Here is an 11,092-nt window from a genome sequence, read left to right on the forward strand (position 1 = left end):
AAAAAATGTAACCTAAGGGCTGAGGATGTTGCTATTGGTAAAGCTCTTGCCGGGTTTCCATCCCCAACACAGACAACCCCCCCCCCAACCACACCAAAAAAACCCCAACAACGCTTCCATTCTTGAATGGTACACATGGGGCTGGGAATACAGCTGGAGCACTTGCCTAGCAGGCATGTCCAGTGTTCTGGGTTCTGCAGTGCCCAGCACTGCAGCACCAACAGCAGTTACCCCAGATAACCCATTCATCCATGAATGGATCAATGCTTTCATGAGGGCAAGGACTTCATGACTCAATCACTTTGCAAAGATCTACCTTCAAATACCATTCATATGTGAATTTGGAGTTAAATTTCCAAGACATGAAATTAAGGGTCCATTCAAACCATAGCAATATCCAAGAATACTCCAGTATTTATAAATTGCATATAAGTGCAAAAGTATAGTCCGGCCAGTTGGTGCATGCCTGTAGTTCCAGCATTCAGGAGGCGAGGCAGGAGGATTACTAGAGTTTTAGGCCAATTTGGGCTACACAGGGAGTTCAAACTGGGCATGGTGGGACACGCCTGTAATCCTAGCATTCGGGAGGCTGAGACAAGAGGATTGCCATGAGTTCAAGGCCAGCCTGGGCTACACAGTGAGTTCAAGACCAACATGAACTACATGCCGAGACCTTGTCTAAAAAAATAAATTAAAGAAAAAGAAAGAAAAAGTACAGGCAGTGGTACATGCTTGTAATCCAGCTACTCAGGAGGCTGAGGCAGGAGCACAGCCTGGGCAATTTAGCAAGACCTCACAGAAAAACAAGATTTAAATCAGGCGTGGTGGCACACATCTGCAATCCCAGCATTTGCAAAGCTGGGGCAGGAGAATCACTACAAGATCAAGGCCAGCCTAGGCTACATGGTAAGTTCAAGGCCAGCCCAAACTACACAGCGAGACCCTAAAAAATTTTAATTTACCTAAAAAGAAATACTTCCAGTATGCCCATAATCTGACACACACATATCCCCCTTATTATTATTATTATTATTTTGGTTTCCACAGTAAGTACTCATACCTTTTACCATAAGAAAATTTTTATTTTGTAACTAAAACAAGGCAGGGGATAGGGCGGTAAGAAAGCAAAGTCCCACCCCTACTTTCTCCAGGAAGAAAGGATGTTGGGAGGAAAAGGCTCCAGGGGCTCTAAATCCACTCCTGCCTTGAGCCTTCCAAAGCCACCTCCCTAAATCTGGGAAAATGTAAAGCAAACAGTAGGACCTCTAGCTCAATCGGAGGACCAAAACGGGTTAGCTTGGAAGTTAACACCTCTAGCTCTATGTGGGTAAACGAACTGAAGACTCCGCCTTTTTCCGGTACTAAGGAGAAAGAAAGCCTTTCTTCCGCCTCTTTCCACTTTACTTAGTCTTCCCCTTGGCAAGCCTCAGACCCTCCTGCCGACCTTCCTCCTCTCCCCGAGCCCTCCTAGGAAAACCCTGCTATCGAGAGGGATGTTCCTAAGACCCGAGAACGGGGGAGAAGGACCGCGACCAAGTTTTTCGGCCAGGATGTCACTTCCGGACACAAACTCCCTCCCCCGGAAGTGGGGCCTGATGTAAACACCAGAGCCGGTCACCAAAGCCCGGAAGGTCAGAAAGCCGGGCCGCGGCCCGTACAAATTGTTGTGGCCGGGGTCACGTAGAGGTCAGGTCGGTGCAGCCGGCGGGGAGCTGGAGCGGGATCCCAGGGTTGGTCGTGGTCCTGGGGCGGGGGATGGGTATTGGTAGATGGGGTGTCTGCGAGTCCTGAGTGGGTGCTGGTGTTGGAAGTGTAAGAATACTCGTTGGAAAGAGGGGAGGCACCCCAGGTAGGTTCATGAATGGTGGGGGAATTCGGAATGGAGGTCCGAAAAGGGGCTTTCGCAAGGTTGAGCTATCAAAATCATGGGTCTTGGGGGGAGCAGATTGTCTGGTAGAGGGTGTTACAGCATGGAAAGGTAGGAGCTTTGGGCTCTCGGTGGATGGGCAGGGAGCGCACCTAGGCAAAGGTCTTGGGGAATTAGATTAGAGAGGGCGGGGTCTCTAGGGCTGGAATTTTAAGGGAAGGGGAACAGTAGGCGATTTGCAAGGTTGATGTTTTCCTAGGCAGGAGTTTTGGGTGGTGTGCCTTTGGAAAAGGTCTTGAGGAGGTGCCCTTAGATCTTAGGGTGAGAAGGGAGTTCTAGAGGAGGAACCTCAGGGGAAGGCATTCCTGAGGATGAGTCTAGGCCAGCTCACACAGGAGTCGGGGACAGCAGATCAGGAGGAAAAGTGTCAAAGGAGTAGAGGGTTGAGTGATTAGGTAATGGCCAGGTAGGGTCTTACGGCTTAAGGAGTTAGGAGAAACATCCAATGCTGGTCTTGGTGGGCAAAGTTAGCAAGGGAGAAGGGGGTTGGAGAAGCCTCGAGATAGGAACATGTGGGAGATTTCAGGTGGATGAATGGGTTGGGGTAGAGTTAAAAAGGCATTAAGTAGGGAGTTCTTGAAGGCAGTGGGCCATGCCTGTAATTCCAGCACTTGGAAGGCTGAGGCAGGAGGATCACCATGAGTTCAAGGCCAGCCTGGACTACATAATGAGACCCTGTCTCAAAAAAAAGAAAAAAAAAGATAAGGGGGTAGCTAGCAGTTTGAGGCCATGTCAGGCAGGTACTGGGGCCAAGATTCGATGGGGATGGGAAGGAGGTATCAGTGGGACACCCCCTTACCCCATTACTTCCTGATGAGTCAGTCATGGGCAGTGTCAAAGGAAGTGTGTGTGGGAGTGTGTCCAGGTGTTTGGACCTGGGGTTTGCCAAATGTGAGAAAATGTGGGGTTTCTGGCTGTTTTTCTTGGGGTCTTAAGAGCTTAGGGCAGACACCAGACATTTCCTCTATTTTTGTCTCTGCAGTCTGGCAAAGAATTTAAGAGTAGAGGAAGAAATCACTCGGGGACAGAAGTTCTAAGACTTGGAGGGGAGACCTCAGGACCCTTCCCATTATCCTGTTGTGTCCAGGGGAGAAATCCTGAACCATGACTCAGCAACCACTTCGAGGGGTCACCAGCCTGCATTTTAACCAAGACCAAAGTGAGAGAAGCTTAAACTTGAACCCTTGTGGGAGGGAGAGAAGGGTCGTAGGTAGGCCACAGGCCCCACCTTCCTCCCTTGGCATTCTCTGAGCTGATCCAGATTCCTTCTATCCCCAGGCTGCTTTTGCTGTGCCATGGAGACAGGTGTGCGTATCTATAATGTAGAGCCACTGATGGAGAAGGGGCATCTGGGTGAGTCACCTGGTGGGGGTAGGACAGTGGGCAGAAGATTGGGCATTGGCACCTACCTCCATTGACACCTTGGTCCCTGTCCAGACCACGAGCAGGTGGGCAGCATGGGCCTGGTAGAGATGCTGCACCGCTCCAACCTACTGGCCCTGGTGGGCGGTGGTAGCAGTCCCAAGTTCTCCGAGATCTCAGGTAAGTCCCCTCATCCAGCCCTTGATCTAGATTCCCCATTTCCTGCCCTCCCACAAGAACCCCGAGGCACTGACAGAAGAAGATGTCAGGGCACCTCAGAGTCCCATAGTGAGGCCTAAATTTTGCAGTCATGGATCTTAAAGCTTGAGGAGCTTGGTGTTCTGTTTTCATTTTAAAAAACCACTTTTTCAGGCTAGGGATGTAGCTCATTGGTACAATACTTGCCTGGCATGAGTGAGCCCCTGGGTCTGATCTCCAGCACTGCCAAGATAAGACAAAATAAAACAATCAAATGCCTCCATATGCCATGTCCTTCCCTATGGAGCATTAGCTGTGAACCTGGTACTATTCTATGCACTTTGCATGCATTCATTCATTTAATCTTCAAGGAACTATGTGCTAGGCCTGGCATGTGCATTAATAAGCACATTCTCCCCTTGCTCCATTATCCTCATTTTTGCAACATTTTTTTTTTTGGTACCGGAGATCCAACTCGGGTCCTTGTGCTTGCGCAGCAGGCAGCGAAACCACTGGGCTAAATCCCCGGCCCCATTATCCTCATTGTTACCAGTGAGAAAACTGAGGGTTTTTTGTTTTGTGTTTTGTTTTTTGAGACAGGGGCTTGCTTTGTAGCCCAGACTGGCCTCTGGTGCAAAACAAGAAAAAGCACCAAGTAAAAACCTAATGAAGGGCCGGGGATTTAGCTCAGTGGCACCTCGCCTACCTGGCAAGCGCAAGGTCCTGAGTTCAATTCCCAGTACCAAAAAAAAGCCAATGAAAAAGAGAAAAAAGAAGAGAGCTACTAACTAAAGCTAACAGAGTCACATGTTTGTATATATATAACTTAAAAGGATATTTATTCAGTGCTAACAATGACTGAATACTTTTTTTCACAAGTCCACTATAGTGAGTTTTTTTGGGTTTTAAAATATCATGCTTTAAAGTTGAACCTGGGAAATTTTTGTCTGTTAATTTTCCCAGAGCTTTCCAATCCATCTGTAACCTCAAAACCTTAACAGGTGGAAATCCACCTGACTCCTGAGTGCTGGGATTACAGGCATGCACCATGATGCCCAGAGAGTGAAGTTAAGTGATTTATTCATAATCACACAATCAAGCTGGGCGTGGTAGCACACATCTGTAATTCCAGCACTCAGGAAGCTGAGGCAGGAGGATGCCTGTGAGCTCAAGGCCAGCCTGGGCTCCATAGTGAGTTCAAGACCAGCCTGAACTGCATATTCAGACCCTGTCTCATCCCTAACCCCACAAAAAAAGATGACACAATCAATAGGTTTTCAAATCTTAGAACTGTCTCTCTGATACCCCCCTTGGCTTGACCCTCAAGTGCCATTCCGTTTTAAGGGTTTTTCTTGTCCAATCCCACTGAAACATGCAAGAATCGTCCTAGGTGAGTCATACATAGACCCTAGGTTTCCTCCCAGAAATCTCCTAGGGGTATGGACTGGGACCTTGGAGGCAAAAATGATTACTGAAGAGAAGTTACAGACATGGGCATGAGTTCTTGTTTTTGTTTTTGTACCAGGGATGGAACTCAGGACCTTGTGCTTGTGAGGCAGGCACGGTGCCACTGAACTAAATCCCCTGCCCCTTACTTGGTTGTTAATGGACAGTAAGGTCCTTGGCCAGACCTCATCTCCAATTAGGCCTAACAGTTCTAGCACCTATTGTCTCAGGGATTGTGTCCACAATGCTCATTCTGTGCAGGGCTTACACAGGGTGTTTAGTGAAAGATCAAGCAAGTGGGTTAAGGTCCCATGGGGAGTAGGAGTGGGTTTCCTGTGTCATCAGGGCTGCCTCTCACCTTAAACTTTGGCCCCACCACCCTACCCACCTGCCCAGCAGTGCTGATCTGGGATGATGCCCGGGAAGGCAAGGACTCTAAGGACAAACTGGTGCTGGAATTCACCTTCACCAAACCAGTGCTGGCTGTGCGCATGCGCCATGACAAGTAAGCCTGAAGGGGACTGGGGTGGAGGCCAGGAGGTCCTCACAGTGAGAAGATTAGTCCTGCCTAGGCAACCCACTCTCCCCTCAGTCTCCTGTGTTGTGTAAAACCCACAGGATCGTGATTGTGCTGAGGAACCGCATCTATGTGTACTCCTTCCCTGACAATCCCCGAAAGCTGTTTGAGTTTGACACTCGGGACAACCCCAAGGGTAAGGACTCAGATGTGCAGGTGTAAGTGTGAGACCATGACAGGGCAAAGGGGCAGAGATGAGGGAGAAAGGAAGAAGCATACACCCAGAGACACTGGAAAAGGTGCAGGGAGAGGCTCTGTGCACAGAGATGCTGAAATAGACTGAAAGATGCAGTCTGTTCCTCTTTCCATTCTTCAGTCAGTTCCCTTCTCCCACCCTTGGCCCTGCCCCACCCTGAGTGCCCCAATGACAGAGCAGAAACACCTGGTGAAGACATGGGTGAGCATGGAAAGCAGAACTGGGCCTCCATGGCTGGCCCAGCAGTTTATTAGAATCAGCTACTTGGGGGCAGAAGGGATTTGCCCAGCAAAGAGAAAGCCTGCCCCCCAGAGGCTTCTGTAGGTATCGTGTCATTAACCAGTTCTGTCCTTTTGAGACCTTTCCTGGCCTCTGCCTTTCCTCCACCTGCCTATCTCCCTATCCTCAAACCCTAGGGCTCTGTGATCTCTGTCCCAGCCTAGAGAAGCAACTGCTCGTGTTTCCAGGACACAAGTGTGGAAGTCTGCAACTTGTGGTGAGCCACCCAACAGACAAGGGTGGGCAGGCAGGTGGGCCATCTCTCCCTGTGGGCCCATGGCCGCTCCCCTCCATGACATCTCAACCCTGAACTGCTGCCTCCTACCTCAGGACCTGGCGAGCACAAAGCCTGGCACTTCATCTGCTCCATTCACTATCAATGCACATCAGAGTGATGTGGCCTGTGTGTCTCTGAACCAGCCAGGCACTGTGGTGGCCTCGGCTTCCCAGAAGGGAACCCTCATTCGCCTTTTTGACACCCAATCCAAGGAGAAACTAGTAGAGCTGCGCCGAGGCACTGACCCTGCCATTCTATACTGGTGAGCACAGGATATGTGTAGTGGGCTAGTGACCACATGGCACATGTCATGTGGGCGTCACTGCTGGTCTCTCTTGCAGCATTAACTTCAGCCATGATTCTTCCTTCCTCTGCGCTTCCAGTGATAAGGGCACTGTGCATATCTTCGCTCTCAAGGATACCCGCCTCAACCGCCGCTCTGCGTGAGTACCCCCACCCTACCCTGTAGTGTCCCCATGCCCCTGCTCATGTACCATGTCAGACTTACCCAGTGCTGCCTGCAGGCTGGCTCGCGTGGGCAAGGTGGGGCCTATGATTGGGCAGTACGTGGACTCTCAGTGGAGCCTGGCGAGCTTCACCGTGCCTGCTGAGTCGGCTTGCATCTGCGCCTTTGGTCGAAATACTTCCAAGAACGTCAACTCTGTAATTGGTGAGTGGGAATAGCCTGTTGGTTGGGAAAAGGGTCTGCAAGAGCAAAAGCCTGCAGGTTGGACCTAAAACAATTTGAGGGCCATCAGAAGCCTGAGGGAGTTGGAATGTGTGGCTCAACTCCATCATCACTAAGGGGTATGACACTTGGGCAAAGGCCTGGAGGTAAACCTTAGGCCAAGGGACACTTGAGAAAACTGGAGTGTATGGCAGTGGCAGCCCCTAACCTTTTACCACCACCACCCCCAGCCATCTGCGTAGATGGAACCTTCCACAAATATGTCTTCACTCCCGACGGAAACTGCAACAGAGAGGCTTTCGACGTGTACCTTGACATCTGTGATGATGATGACTTTTAAGGACCCTGACGGCTGTGCTAGGAATCTTCAGTAACAGATTACAGGGTTGAGCCTTGGGTATGGGGAAGTGTTGTGGAAGCCACCAGTTAGCAAGCACTAAAGAGGCTTGTGTCCTCTTTCCACTCAGCAAAGCTATGTCTAAACCAACAGCTCACTTCCCTCAAGCACTTTTTAATGATTGTATGCTGGAAGAGCTAGGGCACGGATCCAGGGAGGTAGCAGATCCCTGGGGCCCCGATCCTGGAGAACATAGCCAGGGACCCAGAGGAAGTATACTAACCCTACCTTGAGATTTAAAAACGCTTACCAGGAAAGATGATTTCTGATGTGATGAATATGAATAAAAGGCCCCTAATGGCATTTATGGCTTGACCTCAAGGGCGGGGCATGGAGTTTCCTTGAGAGGTGTGACCCTCTTGGAGTCTGACAGTAAGTGGAGACTAGCTCCGATCCTTCTGAGAGCCCTTGGTGCTTTATCTTTGCCTGTCTGGCTACTGCGTACTTGAACCGCCGGCACCGCCCAGTGCAGTCCGCCCCGGAGTCTAGAAGTGTGAGGAAGTTCGGAGATCTTCGTAGCGTGGCCAACGCTTCATTTCCCGGCAGCCCTTGCTGCCCCACTGGCGCGTCACTTGCCTTCCGAATCATGTGCGCTGCTGCGGCTGCGCATTCCACCTAAGAGCAGGGGGGTTAATCATTTAGCCTAGACTCCATTTCCCGGTGTGCCTAGCGGTGCCGCGGGATGTGATGGGTGTTGTAGTCCTGCCCTTCTTCGGGCTGGTCCAGTGACCGACAGGATGTCGGAGGTGCGGCTGCCACCGCTACGCGCCCTAGACGACTTTGTTTTGGGATTGGCGCGTTTGGCAGCTCCGGATCCATGGGACCCGCAGCGATGGTGCCACCGTGTCATCAACAACCTTCTCTACTACCAAACCAACTACCTTCTCTGCTTTGGCTTCGGTCTCGCTCTAGTCGGGTGAGGGAGGAAGGGAGGAATGTGGTGGTTGGTTGGTTGGCCGGAACACCAGGGCCATGGAGGGGGTCCCCTGCTGATCCTTGAGGACCGGGAGGGGGAAACCTATAAAAATGCTAGGCTAGGAAGGGCGAATTCGGTAAAAATGGAAAGCCTGAGGGGCACGGAAAAAGAGGCGGGTCCTTCTGGTTATAAGGAGGGCCTGCTGGGAATGAAGGGTGTAGAGGGAAGACCTGGAAAGGATGGAGTGGAGCTAAAGGGGAAAGTGGGCTGGGAGGTGGACCTGAAAATGAGGCCTTGCAAAGAGAACATGCGTACTTAGGTGAGGTGATGTGATGGGGCCAGATTAATGCAGCCCTGGAGGATTTAGGACAGAGGCGGGGACAGGGACGTGGTAAAAGTTGAAGGGTTTGGAAGGTACATTTATGGAGTAGTCTTGGAGGAAAGCTTGTCCGTGATTGGAACGCGCCAGGAGCAGATACCTGTTGGGTATCTTCCCAGAGGGAAGACCCCAGGGTTGAAAAGCTGGAGACCAGAGAGACTGAGAATCTAGAGGAGGGACTTGGTCAGGGCTGGAAGTTAAGAGTGGGATCAAAGGCCTAGAAGCATTCTAGTAATGATTCAAGGAAGGATCTATAGAGAGAGAAATGGTAGACGTGATGGGGAAAGAGAGGGCACCTAGAACGGGGTCCTCTAAGGACCATGGGCCAGGGGAGATGGAAATGAGTGGAGACTGGAAGCCTAGATGAGTGATCTGCAGAGGCTTGGCTCAAATGGGGTAAGTGGGGGCAGATGGAGGGTTGCTGGAGAGGAGCCCAGAAGGGTAGGAAAGACCAGGGAAATGGCAGGAGCCCAGGGCATCTAGCAGAATGAGAGGACCTGAAGCAAAGACCTTAGGAAAATGGACTGTAAGATTCAAACACAGGAAATGGTCCACAGGAATCCCCCTGGAGGATGGACCTGTTGGAGGCAGGGCTGGTGGGAGTATTTGCGGGCTGCAAATTAAACCTCTTTGATTTGATGGGGGAGGGGGAGGCTAGCTTAGTACCCTTGTTCCCGCAGGTATGTGCGTCCGCTGCACACGCTCCTGAGCGCGCTGGCAGTGCTGGTGGCCCTTAGTGTGCTGGTGTGGGCGGCTGAGACCCGAGCAGCAATGCGACGCTGCCGCCGCAACCACCCTGCCGCCTGTCTAGCGGCAGTGCTTGCCGTTGGCCTCCTCATTCTCTGGGTCGCGGGTGGCGCCTGCACCTTCCTGCTCAGCATCGCCGGGCCGGTGCTTCGTGAGTCTACTAACCCCTGAGATGCCTGGGAAAACGGCCAACGCTTAAGACGCCAGGCTTGGCCTGCACTGATTCTTGGTCTGAGACAGGGCTGGGAAACCCGGAGGGCAGCTCTGTTAAATGCTCCTTTCCTGACTTCGCTCCCTCCTTCTGGGAACACCCCTCTTATTAGTGACATTTTGGGGCTCCTGGTGTTAGGTGCCTTACACTGGCCACATTCCAGTTACTGAAAACCCTTTCTTCTGGCCACGCCTCCACTGCCAAACGAATTGAATTACTCGGCCATACTTAACAGGCATCCTGGTTGCCCACCACTCCATCGTCCTGCCTTGCACCGGTTCCCTTATGTGGGCCCCGATTGGCTGCAAGCTGAAGCCCCATCCCACTGACCCCACTCCTCTCGTACCACCCACAGTGATCCTGGTGCACGCCTCTTTACGCCTTCGAAACCTTAAAAACAAGATTGAGAACAAAATTGAGAGCATTGGTCTCAAGCGGACGCCAATGGGGCTGCTACTAGAGGCGCTGGGACAAGAACAGGAGGCTGGATCCTAAGGGCCTGGAACCTGTACCCAGGACCTGAAGAACACCCCCACCCCAGCCCTTACCGGCACACAGATCCCTCTCCCATTTTTTTTTTTTTTTTTGGTATTGGGGATCAAACTCGGGAACTTGCGCTTTCGAGGCAGGCCGGAGGAGCCACTGAGCTAAATTCCCAGCCCTCCCAGCTTTTATAATAGAAGTCAAGAGCACCTTAGCCAGTCCAAAAAAAAAAAAAAAGAAAAGGACATCAGTGATTTCCAATTTAAAATTTGGGTATCAGCCAGGTGTGGTGGCACTCGTCTGTAATCCCAGCACTCAGGAGGCTGAGGCAGGAGGATTACCTGGAGTTCGAGGCCAGCGTGGGCTACATAGTGAGCTCAAGGATAGCCCGAACTACAGAGCAAGACCCTGTCTCAAAAAAAAATAGGGTATCACTCACACCCAAGCCCCCATTACCTAGGGACTATCGTCTTCCACAACCCTCAACTTGGAACCCAGAGCCACCTACATCCAGCCTCAGACCTTGGGGTTGGGACTAGTGTCCATGGCCAGTCTCAAAACATGGACCCAGAGATACCTACCTAAATTCTGGGACTCACCAGTCTCCCATGTGCAGCACCAAAGCTGGGGCCTGGGTCAAGACATTCTCAAATCTTGAACCTTGGACCAAGGCTTTTCCAGACCCCCACCTCAACTTCAAACCTAGGTTAAGGCATTGCCAAACCTAGACCCCAAGCCAAATGTTCTCAGTCCTCACCTGGTGGAGTCAGGTATCCTGACCCTGCTGAACCAGGTGACCTCAACCCTCACCGGTCCCAGTTGCCTTCTGCTATTTAAGAGGTTTTGCCCTCCCCCAGTGTTCCACAGTGTCATGGACCAAGGCGCGGAGGGTAAGGTAGCCGCAACTGGATATATCAGTAGATATCGGTAGATATATCAGTATTGCTGTAACAATAAAGCTGTTAAATCTCTCAAGCTTAGTTTGGGATCCTGGCTGAAGTCCTTGTGC

At 51.3% G+C, this 11,092-nt stretch overlaps 2 protein-coding genes across 3 annotated transcripts; both read left to right on the forward strand.

Moving 5' to 3' along the window:
• Positions 1–2,909: 2,909 nt before the first annotated feature.
• Positions 2,910–7,650, forward strand: Wdr45 (WD repeat domain 45). Of its 2 annotated transcripts, none has more exons than XM_004871989.4 (10): positions 2,910–3,086; positions 3,206–3,280; positions 3,365–3,469; positions 5,330–5,438; positions 5,552–5,646; positions 6,123–6,202; positions 6,316–6,524; positions 6,604–6,705; positions 6,787–6,932; positions 7,181–7,650. In XM_004871989.4, exons 1-10 carry the CDS (start codon positions 3,032–3,034, stop codon positions 7,288–7,290), a joined length of 1,086 nt encoding a protein of 361 aa, XP_004872046.1. In that variant the 5' UTR covers positions 2,910–3,031; the 3' UTR covers positions 7,291–7,650. The 2 variants fall into 2 exon arrangements, with proteins under 2 accessions (XP_004872046.1, XP_012923687.1); XM_013068233.3 differs by having other exon boundaries at positions 5,333–5,438.
• A 266-nt stretch (positions 7,651–7,916) lies between these two features.
• On the forward strand, positions 7,917–11,063 carry Praf2 (PRA1 domain family member 2). The gene is made up of 3 exons (XM_004871992.3): positions 7,917–8,263; positions 9,323–9,540; positions 9,956–11,063. Exons 1-3 carry the CDS (start codon positions 8,085–8,087, stop codon positions 10,093–10,095), a joined length of 537 nt encoding a protein of 178 aa, XP_004872049.1. The 5' UTR covers positions 7,917–8,084; the 3' UTR covers positions 10,096–11,063.
• The last annotated feature ends 29 nt before the right edge of the window (positions 11,064–11,092 follow it).

The sequence above is a fragment of the Heterocephalus glaber genome, unplaced genomic scaffold (genome assembly GCF_053883595.1).
Source record: "Heterocephalus glaber isolate CG9 unplaced genomic scaffold, H.glaber_assembly_v1.0 deba00001546, whole genome shotgun sequence".
NCBI classification, from domain to species: domain Eukaryota; kingdom Metazoa; phylum Chordata; class Mammalia; order Rodentia; family Bathyergidae; genus Heterocephalus; species Heterocephalus glaber.